Raw genomic sequence first — 23,397 nt, 5'->3', positions numbered from 1 at the left:
GCTTTTTGCTTTCTCTCTAGGACTTCTTCTCTCTTCTGGAAACTTGGCACCTTAAAGGAATTTCCCATTTTAAAAAATTAAAAATCCCCTTTTAAAATAAAGAATAGCATTTCATATTCTAACTTTAAGATATATTTTAAAGTTTTAATTGTTTTAATAAATCTTTCTAGCTGCTTTTTAAATAATAATAAAAATAATTATGGTATTTGTTAAGCACTTACTATGTGCCAAGCACTGTTCTAAGCACTCGGGTACATACAAGGTTGGACAGAGTCCCTGTTCCACATGGGGCTCACAGTCTCAATACCCATTTTGCAGATGGAGTAACTGAGGCCCAGAAAAATAAAATGACTTGCCCAAGGTCAAACAGCAGACAAGTGGCAGAGTCAGGATTAGAACCCATTGCCTCTGACTCCCAAGCCTGAGCTCTTTCCACTAAGCCATGCTCAAAATCTTTAAAAACTTTAAGCCTTTCTCAAAATATTTTGTTGCTTCCTGTCCCTGTTTCCTACTCTCTAAATATATTCATGATTTCTCCTGTCCTTGCTCATGTTCCAGTGTTGCAGTGGATAATCTTATTCACCTTGCCATTTTCCACAGCTTTGTTGTCCACGATTATTTTATTCTTCTCAATTTAGTAGCAGAGTGAAGTTGCTTCAAAATTCTTTAATAAATCTCAGTAAGATCATTCATTCATTTCATTTGATTGTATTCATTGAGCACTTACTGTGTACTAAGTGCTTGGGAGAGCACAATATAATGATAAAACAGGTTTGGTAGACACATTCCCTGCTCACAATGAGTATGAGAGTGGGAAGGAGAAGTGGAACCATTTCCCTGATTAAATTTTCTTTTCCCCAGGTCACATCTTCGCTATTCTCAGCGCAGGATTTTTGCACTTCCTCCATAATAATAATGTTGGTATTTGTTAAGCGCTTACTATGTGCGGAGCACTGTTCTAAGCCCTGGGGTAGGTGCAGGGTAATCAGATTGTCCCTCGTGAGGCTCACAATCTTAATCCCCATTTTACAAATGAGGTAACTGAGGCACAGAGAAGTTAAGTGACTTGCCCACAGTCACACAGCTGACAAGTGGCAGAGCCGGGATGCGAACCCATGACCATACTTTCATGCTCACAACTTTTTATAAAATTGTAATATATATTCATTTCTGAGATCATTATGGGGAAGGAATGTATCCGCTAGTTCTCTCGTATTGTACTCTCCCAAGCACTTAGTACAGTGCTCTGCTCAATAAATTCCACTGATTGATTGATTGATATACACTTGAGCACTTCTTCCTCTTATCCATCAATCAGTTATAATTATTGAGCTCTTACTCTACACAGAGCACTGTTCTGAGACTTTGGGAGAGTACAATAAAGTTAGCAGACATGATCTCTGCACTCCAAGTGATAACAATCTAATGGGGGAGACAGATATTAAAGTAAACTATGGGTAGGGAATAAACTGAGTATAAATGTATATATATATATATATATGAGTACTGTGGGAATAGTGGGGAAAGTGAGTAATAATAATAATAATGTTGGTATTTGTTAAGCGCTTACTACGTACAGAGCACAGTTCTAAGCGCTGGGGTAGATATATAGGGGAATGAGGTTGTCCCACGTGAGGCTCACAGTCTTCATCCCCATTTTACAGACAAGGGAACTGAGGCATAGAGAAGTGAAGTGACTTTCCCACAGTCACACAGCTGACAAGAGTATCTCGGTGCTTAGGTGGTAAGGAGAAGTAGCGTGGCGTAGTGGAAAGAGGGGGGCTTGGGAGTCAGAGGCTATGGGTTCTAATCCCGGCTCCGCTACTTGTCTGCTGTATGACCTTGGGCAAGTCACTTCACTTCTCTGTGCCCCTCAGTTACCTCTGCTGTAAAATGGGGATTAAGACTGTGAGCCCCACGTGGGCCAAGCTCATTACTTTGTATCTACCCCAGTGCTTAGAACAGTGTTTGGCACAAAGTAAGCGCTTAACAAATACCATCATTATCATTATTAAGGTTTCAAGTACATAGGTGATACAGTACATATGGAAATAAGGTAGGGACATAAGTGATTAATTCAGCAAAGACTTCCTGGAGAATATGTAATTTTGATAGGGCTTTGAAGATAGAGTAGAGATGTGTCGGACGGAATTATAAGCAGGAGGGAAGGAATAGGAAAGGGGTTGCCAGCGAGAGAGAATGGAAAAAGGCACAGTGAGTAGGTTGATATTAGAAGAGTGAAGTATGTGGGCTGGGTTGGAGTGGGAACTATTGTAGTCATGCGGGGAGAGGTGATTGAGTGCCTCATAGGCGATGGTGGGAGTTTCTGTCGATACACAGATGGATAGGCAACTATTAGAGGTTTTTGAGGAGTGGGAAGAAATAAGCAGAACAATGTTTTAGAAAAAACAATGTTTAGAAAAAATACGGACTGAAGAAGTGAGAAGCTGAAGGCTGGGAGATCAGTGAAAAGCTTGATGCGGCCAGGATATAACAGTGAGTGCCTGGACCACGGGATTCATTCCCTCATTCATTCAATTGTATTTATTGAGTGCTTACTGTGTGTAGAGCACTGTACTGAACGCTTGGGAGAGTACAGTATGATAATGAACAGACACATTCCCTGCCCACAACAAGCTTGCAATCTTGAGGTACCATTTGAAAGGAGAGAAAGGAACAAAATATTAAGCACACTGTAAGGGGTGGACCAGCAGGATTGGAAGAAAACCCAAATACTGGGTATGAGATAGTAGTACGAGTCAAAATATGGGCTTGTGAGATGGGGAGGATAGCAGTATTATTAATCAATCGATCAACTGTAGTAGTTGGAAAGAACAGTTTAACAGAGTCGGTAGACATGTTCACTGTCCACAGCGTGGCTCAGTGGAAAGAGCCCGGGCTTGGGAGTCAGAGGTCATGGGTTCAAATCCCGGCTCTGCCACTTGTCAGTTGTGGGACTGTGAGCAAGTCACTGAACTTCTCTGTGCCTCAGTTACCTCATCTGTAAAATGGGGATGAAGACTGTGAGCCTCACGTGAGACAACCTGATTACCCTATATCTACCCAGTGCTTAGAACAGTGCTCTGCACATAGTAAGTGCTTAACAAATATCAACATAATTATTACTATTATTATAGTCAAGAGGGAAGACAGATATAGCAGAAATAAATTATGGCTATATACATAAGTCCTATGGGCTGAGGGTGGGGTGGATAAAAGGTGCAAATACAAGTGCAGAAGGCAGGAGCAGAGGAAATGAGGGCTTTGGTTGGGAAATGCCTCTTTGAGGAGATGTGATTTGAAACCGGCTTTGACTGTAGGGAAAGTGATCGTATGTTGGACATGAAGAGGTAGGAAGTTCCAGACCAGGGGCAGGACAAGGGTGAGAGGTTGGTGATGAGGTAGACGAGATCAAGGTAGTGAGTAGGTTGGCAGTAGAGGAGAGAAGTGTGTAGGCTGGGACGTAGTAGGAGAACAGTGAGTTAGAGGAGAGGGCAAGGTGTTTGAGTGCTTTAAAGCCAAAGGTAAAGGGTTTCTAGTCACTGAGGAGATGGATAGGCAACCACTGGAGGTTCTTGAAGTGTGGGGAAACACGGACTGAACAGTTCTGTAGAAAAATGATCTGGGCAGCAGAGTGGAGCATGGACTGGGGTGGGGAGAAACGGGAGGCAGGGAGGTCAGCAGGGAAATTGCTGCAGTAATCAGGTGGGATAGGCTAAGTGCATGGATTAATGGGGTAACAGTTTGGATGGAGAGGAAAGGGCAGATTTTAGTGATGTTAAGAAGGTTGAGTCGACAGGATTTGGTGACAGATAGAAAATGTGGCTTGAATGAGAGAGATCATTTGAGGATAATGCCATGGTTATGACATTTGTGACAAGGGAAGAAGATGGTGTTGTCTACAGTGATAGAAAAGTCAAGGGGAGGAAAGGATTTGAGTGGGAGGATGAGGAGTTCTGTTTTGGACATGGTAAGTTTGAGGTGTCTGTGGGACATCTAAGTAAAGGTGTCCTGAAGGCAGAAGGAAACTCCTTTCTCACATTTGTTTGCTTTTTCTCCATCCCTACAGTGATCACTGGGGACTCTGATATCCATACGGATATTCCTTTTGATCCTTTCTGTGATGACAATTATGCTGGGAACACTAAGTGGAGAAAATAAATTAGGAGGGAGTATGAAGATTTGGACAATTTGAGTTTAAAGTAGTAGCAGGATGCCCAGATAAAGGTTTCCTAGCTTAGGAGAAAAGGCAGAAAAGGAGAGAGATTAGGGCTAGCATATTAGATTTGGGTTTCATCCACCTGAAGATAGTAGTTGAAGCTGGTCCACATGGGGCTCACAGTCTAAGTAGGAGGGAGTTAGATCGAATCCCAATTTTACAGATGTGGTAACTGAGGCACAGAGAAGTTAAGCGACTTGTCCAAGGTCGCAGACACATGGCAGAGCTGGGTTTAGAACCCAGGTCCCTTGACTCCCAGGTCCGTGCTCTTTTCCACTAGGCCATGTTGCTTCGTCATGAGAAATATGAGGTCATTAATGATCTCGGAGAGAGCACTCTCAAAAGTGAAGGGAACAGAAATCAGTGTATAGAGAGTTAAGAAGGTAGCTGGAGGAGAGAAAGTAAAAGTAGATGTCTACAACCCATATTCATTCATTCATTCAATAGTATTTATTGAGCGCTTAGTATGTGCAGAGCACTGTACTAAGCGCTTGGAATGAACAAGTGGGCAACAGATAGAGACAGTCCCTGCCGTTTGACGGGCTTACGGTCTAATCGACAGGCTTACAGTCTAATCGAGGAGTTTATGAGGACTTTGTACAAGAATAGAGAAGCAGCGTGACTTAGTGGAAAGAGCCCGGGTTTGAGAGTCAGAGGACGTGGATTCTAATCCCGGATCTGCTACTTGTCTGCTGGGTGACCTTAGGCAAGATGCTTCACTTCTCTGGGCCTCAGTTACCTCATCTGTAAAATGGGGATTAAGATTGTGAGCCCCACTTGGGACAACCTGATGACCTTGTGTCTACCCCAGTGCTTAGAATAGTGCTTGTTGCATAATAAGATCTTAACAAATACTATTAGAATAATAATAATAGAGATATGAAGCATCAGCTGGGTGGTGCAGTGGACACCAGAGAGATTTTTTTCATTTTTAAGAAGGGGAATCGTGGGTGTATTTGAATATAGTGGAAAGGGAACCTTCCACGAGTAGTTGTGATGGTGGTCAGGGAGAGGAGAATGGGTGAAAACATTTTATGAAGTGAGAAGGGATGAGATCAAAGGTGCAGGTAGAGGGGCAGATTTATGTGCAGGTGGTGGATAGTGATTATAATTTTAGTACATCTGAAGTGCTTACAAAATACTAAGCACTGAGGTAGACAGAAGGATGTCTGGTCGGACCCAGTTTCTGTCCCATATATGTCCCACAGAAGAAGAAGGAGAGGAAAAAGGCATTGTCCCCATTTTACAGATGAGGAAACTGAAGTACAGAGAAGTTAAGAGACTTGCCCCAGGGAACACAAATGGCAAGTGGTGGAGCTGGGATTAGAAACCAAGTTCCCCTGACTCCCAGGCCTCTTCTCTTTCCACTAGACCATGTTGCTTCTCACCTCTTTTTGAGGGATGGCTAAAATGGATGCAGGTGGATGTTGGAGTGGGAAGGACCTAGGGAAGCCAGGGGTTGATTTGGGGAATAACTACTATTAGTTTTACTACTTGTGCTTTCCGGTTTTGATTTTGGCAACCAAAGATAGTTGACATGACCACTGAGGCAAGAAAGTGAGGATGTGGGGACATGTGGGGTCTCAGAAGGGCTTTAAAGGTGTGGACTTGTCATGGGAGCCTCAGTGTACTTGGGAGTCAATGTGGGGGTTGGGAAGCAGTGTTTCAGAGCAGGAAATAATGCAGAGTTATAATGGGGGAAGGTGAATTTGAGTTGGCTGAAGTTGGCCTGCTGCTTGGATTTCCACTAAGAGCAATTCTCTGCCTGAGCATAGGAGTGGAGGAAACATGAGAAACAGCATGGCCTAGTGGCAAGAGCCCAGGTTTGAGAGTTAGTGGATGTGGGTTCTAAACCCGGCTCCACCACTCGTCTGCTGAGTGATCTGCGGTAAGTCACTTCACTTCTATGGTCCTCAGTTAACTCACCTGTAAAATGGAGATTAAGACTGTGAGCCCTTCCTGGGACAACCTGATTACCTTGTATCTACCTGATTACCTCGTATGCTTAGGACAGTGCTTGGCACATGTAAGGGCTTAACAAATATTATTATTATCTTCTTCAAATGCCACCAAGTCATTTCCCACCCATAGTGACTCCGTGGACACAGCCTCTTCGGAACGTTCCATCGTCTGTCATAAAGTTGTTCTGGTCTGTGTATCCACAGAGGAAGCACACTCTAAAGGTTATCCAGAGTTGGGAGCTGATGGTCCTAGATTGACAGAGGGCCGGGTGGGTGAACATGTTGAGTTTTGTAGAAATGATAGAGCTAAGGTTTTGTGCTTCAAATGAACGGAAGTTCGGAATGGAATCCAAATGAACCATGATGACCTGAACAGATGGAAGGGTTATAGAGACCGGAGGTTTCTGAGTAAAGAAAGAACAGTTTTCCAGGGAGCCGGAATACAGGAGAGAAGACGGATTAGAAGGTTGTGTTCAGAGGGAGATTTCAGTGTTGGTAAGAAACAGTTAACTGATAAGTGATGCTGAGACCCAGCATGCATCCTAGTTGTCAGTCAATCAGTCATCATATTTATTGACCGTTGACTGTGTGCAGAGCGCTGTACTAAGCTCTTGGGAAAAAGTACAATATAACAGATTTGGCAGGTATATTCTCTCCCCATGGCGAATTTTCAATCTAGAGGAATAGTTGGTGAACAGAGAGATGGGGTGGAGCAGAAGGTCAGCATAGTTGAGGAGTGAGAGGAAATGGGAATTTAGTACAGTGCTCTGCACACTTGTGAACGCTCAGTAAATATTGATTGATGGATTCATGCCAACAGGAAGAACCACAGTATTGTTGATGTCCTTAAGGAAAACTGTAGAGAAGGAGAAGAAGAGAAATAGAGAGTGATGTCAAAGTTGTTCAGAAAATTCGTGGAAAGGCCAGTTGGGGGTGTGTGGCTGATGACTAAAACAAGTAAATAAAATGGGGGTAGAGGTGGATTACATGAGTTTCAGAGGAAGACAAGATGAAGAAGGACGGAGGGGTGGTTGGTGTGTAAGCGGAATTAGGGGCAAAGGAACAGCCTGGCTCCTTCCCCTTTCATCTAAGTCCCTGTAAGCTGGAGGACATCAGTCTTCCACATCCTTTGGAAAGAATGTTCTCAGTTAGAACATCCCAAGAAATCATTGTTGGAATTTTTAGTCCTCCTCTGAACCTATTTAAGAATTAGCTGAAGTCTTTCTGGATGAGAGAAAGTGATAGTAATAATAATTATGGTATTTGTTGAGTGCTTACTATGTAGCAGGCACTGTATTAAGTGCTGGTGTTAAAACAAGCAAATTGGATTGGACACAGTCCCTGTCCCAGGTGGGCCTCACAATCTTAACTTCTAATTCTCAGTGCCTTGCTCTATCCACTATGCCATGCTCCTCTGAGAGAGAGGAAGTGACTGTAGGTTTGTATGTGATATATGTCTGTTTATGTGAGGGTTTTTTTTGAGAACCTCTGTTGCTATCTTCTTTCTAGTTCAATACGGGTCCCTCTGTTGCCCCGTCTAGCTCCTGCTCTGTCTTTACTTCCCACTAATCTCAAATAACATCCTACTCTCTTTGTTAGCCCCGGCCACTAACCACATATATATGTAGGAAGTTAATACATAGTTCTGTTAACCAATTTCATTTAATTTGTTCTATTGAAGAATAAAGTATGAGGCGTGTAGTTATTTTACAAAAAATCGTTAGTAATCTGAAGCTTTGTAAAGTGCAGTTTGAAGACAAAATGTAATGGCAAAAGGGTCCCATCGAAAGGAAAGAATGCCTTGCTTGGTATTAAAAAATCGACATTACGATTGCTAAATAAATCTTAGATTTGGAGTGAAGCTTTGCTTCCCATCGACTCCACACTCTGTCAAGAGTCTGTGTTGACAACACTCTGTCAATTTTACGAAGGACATGCTGATCCTGACATTTCTGTTTCCCTTTTCTTTGCCTCTTCCTTGCCATGGGACGATGAGTGTCTTGAATAATAGCAATTCCGGTGGCATCGTCAGCTTGTTGTACACTGATGGAAACCCTTGTTGTATAAAGCTTCCCCTTTTCTCCCCCGATTAGACTGTAAGCCCGTCAAAGGGCAGGGACCGTCTCTATCTGTTACCAATTTGTACATTCCAAGCGCTTAGTACAGTGCTCTGCACATAGTAAGCGCTCAATAAATACTATTGAATGAATGAATGAATAAAGCTTGCTTCAAAAGCCTGACTTGAGCATGTAGAGATTACTGTATGAGTGACACAAAGACCTTCAGAGATGCTTTCAGCCTGTTGAGTTCAAAGGTTTTCCCAGAATATTAGGGACATTTTTCAGTCAGCAGGTTTCACATTCCTTTTTGGGTCCTTAATTATTTATATGTAAAACAGAATAAACAAGATTGTTTATTCTATTGCCTTGGGGTTAGTTATCCAATTTCAAGGGTGACCCACAGGAGAGTGGGAGAAGAGGAACTGAGGGTTTAGTCGGAGAAGACTTCTTGGAGGAGATGTGCTTTCGATAAAGCTTTGAAAGCGGGGAAAGTCAGCATCTGTCATGTGTAAAGAAGGAGGACATTCCAAACCACAAGAAGGACACAGGCAAGAGGTGGTCAGCAAGATAGACTGCTCTTTTCTTGTGTCTACAATGCAGCAAAGGTCATGATAATAACTGTGGTATTTATTAAGTACTTTGTGCCAAACACGTTGTTAAGGGCTGGGTTGAAACAAGATGAACAGATCAGACATCAAGTCTGATCTTCAAGGTCTTCAAGTCTCAAAATCTAAAAGTCATTTTTCATATGAGGAAACTGAGACATAAGACATTAAGCTACCAGGTTCCACTCCTTGCAAATCTGGGAGGGCGTGGTACCCTTTAGAAATGCAGTTGTTTGGAAACCAAGCTCATCTAACAATAAATACATCAGCTCGAGGTAAATTCTTTTGAACGCATATTACACAGAGTAGTCTTTTGTAAACTCTTAATAGGTGAACAACTTCCCCGACATTTCATAGCAATGTGATCTGTATCTTCAACATTTATTCTACTGTCTAGTGGTAAGTAAAGCATTCTTTTAATTCACATTTTGGATGGTGAGGTAATAATTAAAGCAGGGTCCTTTAAAAACCCCTCAAACTGGTCTGGTTAAAATTTTGGGGACAATTCAAGAGAAAAATAGGAAATCAATCAATTTATCAATCGATCATATTTATTGAGTTCTTATCGGGTCCAGAGAACTGGACTAAGCACTAGGGAGAGTATATGATACCAGAGTGGGAAAACATGTTCCCTGCCACAAAGAGCTTGCGGTCTAGAGGAAAAGAAAAACTAATGGATCCAGGAAGCAAAGAAGCTGGTTTGCCTCCACCTCCCAGACACCACTGGGAAATAAGCCGCCTCCCCTGCCAATAATGGAAAAGTGCCACACTCTAATGGGTGGGGTTGACTTCTCTCCAGGGTAACTCTGGGAAAGGCCTCATTTTGTTGTGCTTCAGTTCATTCCTGCTAGTAATTGCTTCCCTGAACTGTTGCAGCATGACTCTGTACTATGATTTTTGTGTTTAGAATGTTTTTGCTCTGCTGAAGTTATACCTGGAAGAAAGGAAGCTAGGGCGAGCTAATTTGGGCCTATTATCATCTTTTTCCATCCTAAAGACTTTTTTACTCTCCTCACAAAGCTATTTGCCCTAGCCACAAGTAGATAGCTCTAAGGATTTATCCAGTAGTCTTGGCTTGTGGACTTCTCTATTTCAGCTGTGCTGTCGATTAAACACTGAGTTGGACCATTACACTGAGATTCTAGATCAGCCACAGTGACAGATGCCTTTGAAGAGTTAACCACGGAATTCTGGCTGACAAACTCCACTGGACTGCTCTGAATATAGGATGGTTCCTCCTTTTGTTATTTTTAGGTCTAGTTGTGTATTAAACAGCTAAGCCTGGAATTCGGTCCTCTGACTCCCAAGCCCATTCTCTTTCCACTAGGCCAGGCTGCTTCTCCAGCATATGATAAGACTATAAAATATTTATTCCTCTTGTATAATAATAATGGTATTTTTAAGCACTTGCTATGTGCCAGACACTGTACTAAGCACTGGGGTGGATACTAGCAAATCATGTTGGACACAGTCCCGTGTCCCATGTGGAGCTCACAATCTCAATCCCCATTTTACTAGATGAGGTAACTGAGGCACAGAGTAGTGGGTGGATTGCCCAAGGCCACACAGCACACAAGTGGTAGAGGCGGAATTAGAACCCAGGATCTTCTGACTCCCAGGCCCGTGCTCTACCCACTACATCCTGCCACTTCTGAACAGTCCCTCTGTTTTAATTTAAGTTGTAATTGGTTGTAAATCTGTTGAAATGAATATTAACATGGGTGTTTGTGTTCAGCAACATTTAATTTGGTTCCTTTCAGCTTTAGCTTTTTACTCCAATCTGGACTGTTAAATTTATTTCTATAATTCCTATACTGGACTGTTAAATTCATTTCTATAATTCCTATACTTGGACCTATCTTGCCTTTCAGCATGCAATTTTCTTTCTTGTGCACTATGAATAAAAGTTCTGAAATTTATGAATTACCAGATTCAGATAAATCACCAGAGTCTGATTCAATCTATTAAATGATGAAGGAATTGCTTAGCCTGCTATAATTTAGGCATAATTTAATATTCTAAGGGTCCTCTTTCAGAGTTAGTCTACCTGCTCTCAGGAATGTTTCTGGCTTTGAATAGCATATTTGATCAATTTTAAAATCTTAAGTGCTTTTTTGTTGTTCCATATCTAAATGGGTCTTTTCCCACTCAGTAGCTTCTATTCAATTTTTCAATCATCCTTTTTCATTTTTAATGAATGAATCTAGTCACTGGAAATCCTAACACCAAATATAGGATTTATGGGCAAGTGAGGCACCTCAGTTCCTCTCTACTTTTCAGATGGTTCTTCCAGAATTAACTGACACTTTATGAATTTTACCTATCAATCAGTTGATCAAACTATGGTATTTACTGAGTTCTTACTGTATGCAGAACACTGTACTAAGTGCTGGGGAAAGTCCAATAGAAGAGAGATGGTAGACATGATCCCTGCCCATAAGGAGATTATAGTCTTTTGGGGGAGACAGATATTAAAATAGATTAAGGATAGGGGATATAATAGAGTATTTTAAGAGTAATAGTAGAGAATTATTTTATGGGTTCTTCTACTTCTTCTTTCTCCTCCTTCTTTCTTCTTCTTTTTCTTCTTCTTTTCTCCTTCTTTTTCTTCTCCTTTCTTCCTTCTTCTTCTTTCCCAACAACCGCCATCTCGTTTGGCCAAACAAACAGCCAGTTCTATAAGGTAAATTCTGAGTGAATTATAGATACATTACAAATTGAAGGCAATCGTTTAAAATTCAGAAATGAATTCTAAGTTAATATCTGAGTTGTGCAAATCATTCTTATCTATTTGTATGGAGAGGAAACTTTCATCCTTTTTCATTTGGCATCCTGAATACACATCTCGAGGAAAGCAGAAAATGTAGAAATGATTTTCCAAGTGCAAATGTGGTAGGTGGGCTCTGGTTTTTGAATTGCTGAATTCCCAAATCCTCAATCCTGAAATGAGCATTTTGCTTGCATTCATTGTTTAAGGGGTGACTAATCTGAAATTCTGTAGGTAGCAGAAGAAAGCATCCGTGCAGGGATGAAACAGGTGAAACTATCCAGAGTCAAAGGTTGCTATTTTCTATCCCCCTTTTTTTCTTGTCTCTGTCATTTCATTGCCAAGTAGCTTTATCCTTCAGGCTAATGCTAGATAATAAGCAATGAAATCAGAAGAGCTTGATGAAACTCCTTTACACAAGGCAGGCATTTCTTTACTCCCACAGACATCAGGAATTGTAATTGCTTGTAGTGACATGTAATAAGGGCAAAGAATGATTCGTTCTGACTGTAAGTGGATGAAAGAAGGCAACACATAATCTAGGAGGTGAAGAAATAGTGCTTATTCTGTAGCACTATGCCAGAAATCTGTCTGGAGTTAGACTCTTTATATGTCTTTCTTTTTACTTCACTGATGCCCTTTCAGGAAATTAAAGAAGGGTGATTTCACATCAGGAGTCGATTTTAGGAGGACTGGATTCTTATGCCATTACACATGAATCCTACATTTCTGAGGATTTCTACTGTAGAGGCGAAGAGATCAATGGAATACATTCTCCCACTAGGGTTCATTTTGCTGTTCTCCCTCCTCCTAGGACCAGAGAAAACCGTAAAAACATATAGAGGGTCTTTAAAGACATAATAAATAGGAAGCTTAATCTATAACTTAAGAACAGTTCAAGAGAAGCTTTCATTGAGATGGTCAGGAAAATTCCTGTGAAATCCATTGCCTTATTAGGCAGCTACTCATACTTATTAGAATATTGTCAATCCCAGCCAGATGTTTTAAAACTAAAATAGAATTTCTTCTATCCCTGATTTCCAGTCCCTTTGCTCAAGTCTTGAAAATAGTTTCCTTTTAATTTCCGTCTTAGGCTATTGGACGCCCATATTTTCCTCCATATTGGTCTCTGGGGTTCCAGCTATGCCGGTGGGGTTACGACAGCTTGGACGTGCTGAAGGAAACTGTTGACCGCATGAGGAAGTATGACATTCCATTTGTAAGTGAACTCCACCTATTCATTTATTGTTTGTTACGGTTTTTTTTGGTGAGAATTCTGGCACAAGGTGAAAGACAACCAAAGGAAACAAAGGTGTTTTGCAGAATCGTATTCTTTGAATTATACCACATAGAGATAATCTTATCTAAAAAAGTGTAGAAGTATTTCCATTTTAAACTAAGAGAGAGTTTTGAAATCTGTGAAAATATCTTCTTGAAACCAAAGTTTTATAAATCATTCAATATTCCTGAAAACTGAGACCTAGCTACTCCTTTAACAGGACGTCCAGTATGGTGATATTGACTACATGGATCGTCGTTTGGATTTCACCTACGATAAAGTTAATTTTGCTGGTCTACCGGAATACATTCAGGAGCTGAAGAAAGATGGGATGCATTATGTTATTATTTTGGTAATGTAGAAACTACTTTTATACTTTTGTTTTTATTTTTCTTGTACTTATTAAGCACTTACTATGTGCCAGGCACTGTACTAATGGGTAGGGTAAATACAAGATAATCAGGTCAGTCCCAGTTCACGTCCCACATGGGGCCCATCGTTTTCATCCCCATTTTACAGCTAAGGTAAACTGAAGCACAGATAAATTAAGTGATTTGCAATATAGGACTTCTATATTGCTTTTCTAGATACTTTGCATCTCTCTTTAGGTTTACTCTAAATAGTTTTAGATCATATTTTCTAGGTGTTATTTGTAAAACATGGATGATTTTCATTTAGTAGTTATTTAAGTTTAGAAGAAAACAGAAAAACTGTACTTTTTGTGTTAAATAATTAAATATCAGCACAATTGTTTTAAGAAATAAAGATCCCTTCAATACTAATTTAATTTCCAGTGTAGGTCTTAATGCCTAAATTATAATTAAACAGTGATTAAAGAAATTAGTTGTCATTAAGATAACACAGTGCAACCAATTTTCTTATGATGTAAAAGTTGTGTACTTGTTCATTCATTCAATAGTATTTATTGAGCGCTTACTATGTGCAGAGCATTGTACTAAGTGCATGGAATGTACAATTCGGCAACAGATAGAGACAATCCCTGCCCAGTGACGGTCTCACTTATGACACCTGACATTAAAGAAATCCCTCCCAAGACTACGTACTGTCCCAATACCACTCCCATACATCCAATCCCTTTCTTTGACTATGCGGCTTGTCAAGTTCCAGCAAGCCTACATTGTCAGAAGATCATTTCCTGCTTTTAGCTAAAATGCACATTGAAAACACACACTGTCACCCAACTGTGTGTAGTTTACAGGTCAATCAATAATGTAATAGAGATTGTTGTAAGCCAGGGAATGAGTGTAAATGATTTCAAATGACAAGTAAAAAAGTAGACAGGGGGTAGACAGAGATTTCAATTTGTTTTCAGATGATGGGATTGTTCAGTGCTGTCCCTTAGAAGGTATAAATAGAAATTCCAGGAGCTCAAATAATAATAATAATAATAATGATAATGGTATTTGTTAAGCGCTTACTATGTGCAAAGCACTGTTGAAGGGCTTGGGGGATACAAGGCCATCAGGTTGTCCCACGTGAGGCTCACAGTTTTTAATCCCCATTTTAGAGATGAGGTAACTGAGGCATAGAGAAGTGAAGTGACTTGCCCAAAGTCACACAGCTGGCAAGCGGCAGAGCCAGGATTTGAACCCATGATCTCTGACTCCCAAGCCCGGCCTCTTTCCACTGAGCCACTGCAAATTTTATTAAGAGTTGGTTTTCAAGTGTAAGTCTAGTCTGATCCTAGAAAAAGTGCTCATTTAGTAGTAATTATGATATTTACTAAGTGCTTACTATGTGTGCTAAGCACTAGGGTGGTTGCAAGAAAGATTGGACACAGTTTCTACACTACATGAATCTCACATCTAGGGAGGGAGGAAGATTAATACCGTGCCCCTGTACTTCCGCTGTCACCAGATGTCTTAGTTCTGAACCATCTTCACCATCGGCGCTTTGATGCACTTAAATGACCAGGGATTCCTTGCTTTGATCATTGTTTTAATCGAGAAATATTCATTCTTTAGCTCAAACAGGTAATTTGAAAACTAACCCCCTAAAAATCACCAAAGTTGACTCTAAGTATAGTTGGTAAAAGTTATTCTTCTTTAAGGAAGGTTTCTTGTCGGTGTTTTAAAGTCATAATTGATCATTTAATCTTCTATATGACACTACAGGGTGAAAATATTGCTTAAGGAATGCCAAGTTGGATAAGGAAGGCTTGTTCTGCTCTGATGCTTAATTTACATGATTAATTGGATTTATGCACCAGAATAACATTTCAAGTAAAAGAAATCAAGATATTCTGATTAGAAGCAGATAATTAAACTCGTTGCTCACTTTTTGACATTCTCTAGGAATTACCTCTTGCAGCATTAAAAGATCATTACAAGAGATGGACAGTTCTCATGTTCCTAACAAGATAATAGATAATAATGATAATTGCAGTATTTCTTAAGCACATACTGTGTGCCATGGACTGCACTAAACATTGGGATGGATACGAGTAAATCTGGTTGGACCCGGTCCCTGTCCCACATGGGGCTCACAGTCTCAGTCCCCATTTTTCAGTTGAGGTAATTGTGGCCCAGAGAAGGGCAGTGACTTAGTAATAACAATAAATAATTATGGTATTTATTAAGTGCTTACTATGTGACAAGCACTGTTCTAAGCGCTGAGGTACATACAAGGTAATCAGGTTGTCCTACGAAGGGCTCACAGTCTTAGTCCCCACTTTACAGATGAGGTAAATGAGGCTCGGAGAAATTAAGTGACCTGCCCAAGGTCACACAGCAGTCAAGCAGCAGAGCCAGGATTAGAACCCATGACCTTCTGACTCCAGGCTTGTGCTCTATCTACTATGCTAAGATGCAACCGCTAATCTTAATTCATGCACTTATCAGATGTATTTGGTTTTAATTTTACTGAATCGCTGACATTTTTGTCTCTAACTGATTTTCCCTCTTTACTCCCTCCACAAATGACACTCCTGTAGGATCCCTTTTTGACAAAAGACGAACCTCAGGGCACCTACAGAGCCTATGAACTTGGAGAGGAAATGGGAGTTTGGATCAAAAATTCTGACGGAGTAACTCCTGCAGTCGGCAAGGTAGGTTTGTTAAGCATGCAATGAAGAAGCCGTTGTGTTCTCCTGGGAGTCTAATGGCAAATTATCTGAATCAAAATAACCCAGCTCATCATTTGGGAAATTCCAGAAATCAAAATCAGTTCAAATCCAGACTGGTTTTGTCTAAAAAAATAGGGCAAATATGGAGAGAAGTCATTTCACAATTCCCTTTTTTAAAGCATCTTGGATGATCAATTAATAAGGCTACTTTATTGTTTTATTTTAGTTTTTTTATGTAACCATTTTTCTTTTCTTTAATGGCATTTGTTAAATGCTTATGGTGTACGAGGCACTGGAGTAAATGAAAGATAATCAGGATGGATGTAGTCCATCTCCCATAAAGGGCTCACAGTGTTAATTCCCGTTTTACAGACGATGTAACTGAGGCACAGATACGTTTAGTGACTTGTCCAAGGTCACAGAGTTGATAAGTGGTAGGGCTGGGAGTATGACCCATGTCCTCTGACTCCCTGGTCTTTTCATTAGCTCCACTTTCCCAATCAAATAAAGAGATTTTTGATATTTTACTACAAGGTTTATCAGTGAAATATACATTTTCTCTCTTCTGTAGGCCTGGCCTCCAGGAAATTCAGTGTTTCCTGACTACACAAATCCCAAAACAGTTGAATGGTGGATTCAGATGTGTGTGGAGTTCAAAGATGTTCTTGATTATGATGGAATTTGGATTGTAAGCCTACCATTTGCTTTTCTATTTCCCATATAGAAAATGAACATATTCATACAAATACTTCTCATTTTTCATTTAAGGATATGAATGAACCAGCCAATTTTGGAGCTGGCCAGAATACTGGTTGTACACGCAATAAACTCAATAACCCACCATACGTTCCTGGTGAGTACATTTAAAAAAGTGTTTTTGAAAACGTGGCTTGCTTTCCTGTGATACAATTAATCTGGGCACTGCAGCTTTATTTTGCATTTTACCATCACCAGTTCAGTCTTTGAATGAACTGGGACAGCTGTTCCTAAGTGGTAGTTTCAAAGTCCTAGACAATTGTTTCAGGAAGTTTTGATGATTTTCACCGCACTGTAGTCCGAGTTTCCTGGAGAGCAAGAAAGATATTACTAAATTATAATTTTTGGATCAATCTCCTAGAATGTATTTATAGAGGATTTAAGATTCCCAGTGAATGTAGGCTCAGCCCAGGAGTGAAGGAGGATAAAGTGTTTCTTATCATTAGGTCAGTAATAATGATAATAATAATAACAATAATAAAAAATAAAAATGGCTAAGTGCGTACTATGTGCTAAATACTGTTCTAACCGTTGAAGTAGATACAGTACAATCAGATCAGACACAGTCCCTGCCTCACATGGAGTTCACAGTATTCATTCATTCATTCAATTGTATTTATTGAGCGCTTAGTGTGTGCAAAGCACTGAACTAAGTGTTTGGAATGTACAATTTGGCAACAGATAGAGACAATCCCTGACCACCAACGGGCTCACAGTCTAAAAGAGGGAGACAGACAGCAAAACAAAACAAGTAGTCAGGAATCAATACCTTCACAGTAAATAGAATCATGGATCTATAGACATCATTAATAAAATAGAGTAATAAATGATATACACAGATATACACAAGTGCTGTGGGGAGAGGAAGGGGATAGAGCAGAGGGAGGGAGCAGGGGGAATGGGGAGGGGAGGAGGGGCAGAGGGAAAGGGAGGGCTCAGTGTGTGAAGGCCTCCTGGAGGAGGTGAGCTCTCAGGAGAGCTTTGAAGAGGGGAAGAGTTAGTTGGGCAGAGTGAGGAGTCAGTGGTAGGACGTGGGCCAGGGGACGTTGGTGGGACTGGTGAGAACGAAGCACTGTGAGGAGGTTAGCGGCGGCAGAGGAGCGGACCGTACGGGGTGGGCAGTAGAAAGAGAGAAGGGAGGTGAGGTAGGAGGGGGCAAGGGGATGGAGAGCTATGAAGCCAAGACTGAGGAGTTTTTGTTTCATGCAAAGGTTGATAGGCAACCACTGGAGGTTTTTGAAGAGGGGAGTGACAGGCCCAGACCGCTTCTGTAGAAAGATAATCCGGGCAGCTGAGTGAAGTATAGACTGGAGCGGGGAGAGACAAGAGGATGGGAGATCAGAGAGGAGGCTGATGTAGTAACCTAGTCGGGATATTTTGAGAGATTGTACCAGCAAGGTAGCAGTTTGGATGGACAGGAAAGGGTGGGTTTTGGCGATGTTGTGAAGGTGAGACCGGCAGGTTTCGGTGACGGATTGGATGTGTGAGGTGAATGAGAGAGAGGAGTCAAGGAAGACACCAAGGTTACGGGCCTGTGAGACGGGAAAGACGGTAGTGCCGTCCACAGTGATGGGAAAGTCAGGGAGAGGACAGGGTTTGGGAGGGAAGATGAGGAGCTCAGTCTTGGACATGTTGAGTTTTAGATGGCGGGCAGGCAGCCAGATGGAGATGTTATGAAGGTGGGAGGAGATACGAGCCTAGAGGGAGGGAGAGAGAACAGGGGAGGAGATGTAGATTTGGGTGCCATCTGCATAGAGATGATAGTTGAAGCCGTGGGACCGAATGATGCAGGCCTTGAAATAATAATAATGGTGTTTGTTAAATGCATACTATGTGCCAGACACTGTACTAAGCTCTGGAGGGGATACAAGTAAATGAACTTGGACAGAGTCCATGTCCCACGTGGGGCTCACAGTTTCAACCCCCATGTTACAGATGAGGTAACTGAGGCACAGAGCTGTTAAGTGATTTGCCCAAGTCACACAGCAGGCAAGTGGCAGAGTGGGGATTAGAACCCAGGACCTTCTGACTTCCAGGCCCGTGCTCTATCCACTACACAGTGCTATAATAAGCACTGGGTTAGATACACGACAACCAGGTCAGACACAGTCCCTACTCCATATGGGGCTCACAGTCTAAGGATCTAACAGAGAGGGAATAAATTATTTAATTTTAATTTCATAGATGAGGAAACTGGTCCCACCTCTATTGTAAATTGGGCCCCTGTGTGCATGTTTACCTATTATTTGTTTTGACCTTCTAGTTTCAACTTTTTTGAATGTTTGCCTCCCTCATTAGTGTGAGCTCCTTGTAGACAGGGAATATGTTAGTTGCTTATTCTGTACTTCCCCAGCATCTAGTACAGTGCAGTGCATCAAGCAGGAAGACCCCTGCTTCCAAGGGGTCCGGAGTTAGTGAGCTGCCATCGCACTTGCACGAAGCAGAGAAAAACAGCTCCTTGGAGAAGCAGTGTGGTTAAGTGGGTAGAGCACGGGCCTGGGCGTCAGAGAGACCTGGGTTCTAATCCTGACTCCACCACTGTCTATTTGTGTGACAGGGCAAATAACTTCTTTCTGCCTCAGTTACCTCATTTGTAAAATGGGGATTAAGGCAGCAAGCCCCATGTGAAACCTGTACTGTGTCCAGCCTGATTACCTTGTATGTACCCTAGTGCTTAGAACAGTGCCTGGCACATAGCAAGTGCTTAACAAATACCACAGTTATTATTATTGTTATTATTGCTCCAGGGCAGCCAAAGCAAACTGGCTGGGCATCACACATTTCTGACACCCAGGGCAGCCGACGAGCCTTTGAGTCCTGAAGTGTAGGCTTGGGTGCCTTGTCAGTCGATCATATTTATTGAGTTCTTACTGTGGGCAGAGCACTGTACTAAGTGTTTAGCAGAGTACAGTATAACAACAAACACATTCCCGACTTGTCTATCGAGAACCAGGATTCAGAAAGCAATGGTGCTCTCTCCTACTCTCCTCTCTCATCACTCCTCCCTCCCGACCTCCCATGTAATTATTCATTCAGTCACTCATTCAATCATATTAATTGGGCACTTTCTATGTGCAGGACACTGTATTAAGTGCTTGGGTGCAGTACAACAATAAGCAGACACGTTCCCAGCCCACAACGACCCATGGTCTAGTGGATAGAGCACAGGCCTGGGTGACAGAAGGACCTGGGTTCTAATCTTGGCTCCACCACTAGAAGATGAGGGACCACATCTCCCTCCCCACATCACCCCTCCCACTGCCTCGGGTGTACAAATGATTCAGCGGATGATACTTTTTCTTGGGTGTCAGAGTCCTAAGTAAATATAAACTCTGTGTCATAAACATAGCTTGAAGGTATCAGGGGGTCGAATTACCTTAGGAGGAGCAGTGCATGCTGTGACCTCTGATATGGTTCCCCAGGCTAATCTGCAGGTAACCGAGCTCAGTCTCTAAGCATATCTGCCCCGAATAGAACAGCTCAATGGGAAAATGGCTCAATTTTCCGCTGCCAAAGATAAGAAAGACACATCCACTCCCTCAGAGACTGACCACTGTAGCTTTCCCAGTGTTCACCCGGCCCTTTTATCTTTTTCCCTCGCTATCACACCTCATAGTTGTCTCTCGTGACAACTTCCATTACAGTCCAGCCAGCACAGGTCGCCGCTCCATTGCTAACCTTCTCACTGTACCTCGATCTCATCTACCTCGCTTACGACCTCTCGCCCGCGTCTTGCCTCTGGCCTGGAACGCCCTCCCTCTTCATATCCGACAGACAATTATTCTCCCCCACATCTCCTCAAAGAGGCCTACCCAGACGAAGCCTCCTCTCCTCTTCTCCCATTCCCCTCTGTGTTTCCCTGACTTGCTTCCTTTGTTCATCTCCCCTTCCTGCCCCACAGCACTTATGTCCATATCTCTCATTTATTAATGTCTGTCTCTCTAGACCGTAAGCTTGTCGTGGGCAGGGAATGTATCTGTTATAATGTACTGTCCCATGCACGCGCTTAGTAAGTGCTCAATAAATAGTTTCAGCCTCACAGTCCTTATATACTTATTTCCCTTTCTAGATTGTAAGCTACTTGTGGGCAGGTAATGTGTCATCCAACTCTGTTGTATTCAATTCTCCCAAGTGTTTGGTTACAGAGCTTTGTGCACAGCAAGTGCTCAATAAATACCTTGGATTGACTGATTGGTAAAGGGGACCAGAGAGTATTTTTCAGGAGTATACACCCATGAGAAGCAGTGTGGCTTAGCAGAAAAAGCACAGGCTTGAGAGTCAGAGAACTTGGGTTCTCATCCCGGCTCTGCCAATAATCTGCTGTTTGACCTTGGTCTAGCCACTTAACTTCTCAGTGCCTCATTACCTCATCTGTAAAAAGGGGATTAAGACTGGGAGCCCCACTTGGTACAACCTGATTACCTTGTATCTACCCCAGCACTTAGAACAGTTTTGACACATAGCAAGTGCTTAACAAATTCCATCATTATTATTATTAATTATTCATTCATTCAATAGTATTTATTGAGCGCTTACTATGTGTAGAGCACTGTGCTGAGCGCTTGGAATGGACAAATCGGTAACAGATAGAGACAGTCTCTGCCCTTTGACGGGTTTACAGTCTAATCGGGGGAGACAGACAAAAACAATAGCAATAAATTATTACCCAAGTCAGTACATGTGATTTTGCTCATGCCTAGCTCCTGAAGTCAGCTTTAATTGGCATGCTAAAGCTTTGGTAAAATGTGTTGACAATTTTCACTTTCCTTCAGTTACTAACATGGAATATTCCGGATCTGATACTAAGCAAAGTGCAAGCCCTCCCCACTTAACCTGACTTGTAGGTTCCTTTTTCTTTTTTAAAAAAAACCCTGCTACTTATGCCTGTCTTCTCCATCTTCCAATGCTGTCAGTGCTTGTTAAGCATCCTAAATCAATCCATGGTATTTATAAATAAATAATAATGATGGTATTTGTTAAGCGCTTACTATGTGCCAAGCCCTGTTCTAAGCCCTAGTGGAGATACAAGGTCACCAGCCTGGCCCAGATGGGGCTCACTGTCTTAATCCTCATCTCACCAATGAGGTAACTGAGGCACAGAGAAGTGAAATGACTTGGCCAAAGTCACACAGCAGACAAGTGGCAGAATGGGGTTCAGAACCCACAAGCCCGTGCTCTTTCCACTAAGCCACGCTGCTTATTGTGTGTATAGCACTGTACTAAGCACTTAAAAACATGGCATAGTGGATAGAGCATGGGCCCGGAAGTCAAAAGGTCATGGGTTCTAATCCTAGCTCCATCACCTGTCTGTTGTGTGATCTTGGGTAAGTCACTTCACTTCTCTGTGCCTAAGTTACCTCATCTGTAAAATGGGGATCGAGACTGTGAGCCCCAAACCGATTTGCTTGTATTCATTTAAACCTATTTATTAAGCCGTTACTTACAATACAATACAGGAATAAATATTGACAATCCCGGCCCACAGTGAGCTCACAGTCTAGCTACTCAGCACTTAGTACAGTGCCTGATGCATAATAAGTGTTTAAATACCATAATTATCATTATTATTACTATTATTATTATTATTGTTATGGGCAGGGAAAATGTCTACCAACTTTGTTATATTGTACTCTCCCAAACACAGCGCTCTGCACACAGTAAAGAGTTCAATAAATATCATTGATTGAGTACAATACGAGATAATTTGTAGACATGTTCTCTGCTCACACTAAATGTCTCAGAAACTCGGTTTATACCGAGCACTTAAAAGGCTTAGTCCCTGTTGTCTCGGAGTTTATATCCCAAACTGGTGTGATTCTTATGCAAATACCAATCAACATTCAGTGGTATTTACTGAGTGCTTACTGCACACAGAACACTGTAGTAAACACTTGGGAGAGTATAGTAGAGTTGTATTCCCTTGTAAATGGAAGAATTTACAATCTAGTGGGTGAGAGCTTATTGTGGACAGGGAATGATCCTTCAATAGTATTTACTGAGTGCTTACTATGAGCAGAGCACTGTACTAAGTGCTTGGAATGTACAATTGGACAACGGATAGAGACAATCCCTGCCCAATAAAGGGTTTATGTGTCTACCAACTCTGTTATTTTTTTTACTGTACTCCCCCAAGTCCTTAGGCCAGTGCTCTGCACACAGTAAGTGTTCAATAGTTGCATCTGATTGATAGGGAAAGACATTAAAATAATTTTTAGGGAGGGGGAAGCAACAGTACATAAAGATGTGTTCAGAGGGCTAGAAGAGTGGGGGTTGGGGGTAGTATCAAAATGCTTAGAGACAAAAACCTAAGTGTATAAAGGATGCCGAAGGGAAGGAGAATAAGGTGGAAAAATGAGGTCAGTTAGAGGTGGTGACAATAAAGTTAGTGACAGTAAAGGGAGAGAAGAGAGGTTAGTCAGCTAAATGATTGTAATAGGGCTTTTAAATAATCATAATAATAGTATTGGTTAAGTACTTACTATGCGTCAAGCACTGTTCTAAGCACTGGTGTAGATACAAGTTAATCATATTGGACACAGTTTATGTCCCACATGGGGGGGTCTCCTTCTAAGTAAGAGGGAGAACAGGTATTTAATGCCCATTTTACAGGTGAGGAAACCGAGGCACAGAGAAGTGAAGTCAATTGCCCAAGGTCACCCAACAGG

At 41.7% G+C, this 23,397-nt stretch overlaps 1 protein-coding gene across 1 annotated transcript in view; it reads left to right on the top strand.

Moving 5' to 3' along the window:
* LOC103165734 (sucrase-isomaltase, intestinal-like) overlaps nt 1-23,397 on the top strand; it is a 126,694-nt gene that overhangs the window by 66,972 nt on the left and 36,325 nt on the right. Inside the window, exons 8-12 of the mRNA XM_029082537.1 lie at nt 12,706-12,831; nt 13,112-13,243; nt 15,845-15,958; nt 16,548-16,664; nt 16,745-16,829. Coding sequence (XP_028938370.1) covers nt 12,706-12,831; nt 13,112-13,243; nt 15,845-15,958; nt 16,548-16,664; nt 16,745-16,829 — 574 coding nt within the window. The remainder of the gene's footprint in view (nt 1-12,705; nt 12,832-13,111; nt 13,244-15,844; nt 15,959-16,547; nt 16,665-16,744; nt 16,830-23,397) is intronic.

The sequence above is a fragment of the Ornithorhynchus anatinus genome, chromosome 2 (assembly GCF_004115215.2).
Source record: "Ornithorhynchus anatinus isolate Pmale09 chromosome 2, mOrnAna1.pri.v4, whole genome shotgun sequence".
NCBI lineage: Eukaryota > Metazoa > Chordata > Mammalia > Monotremata > Ornithorhynchidae > Ornithorhynchus > Ornithorhynchus anatinus.
Note: the sequence above shows the minus strand (reverse complement) of the source record. Positions and strands in the feature narration are given on the sequence as shown.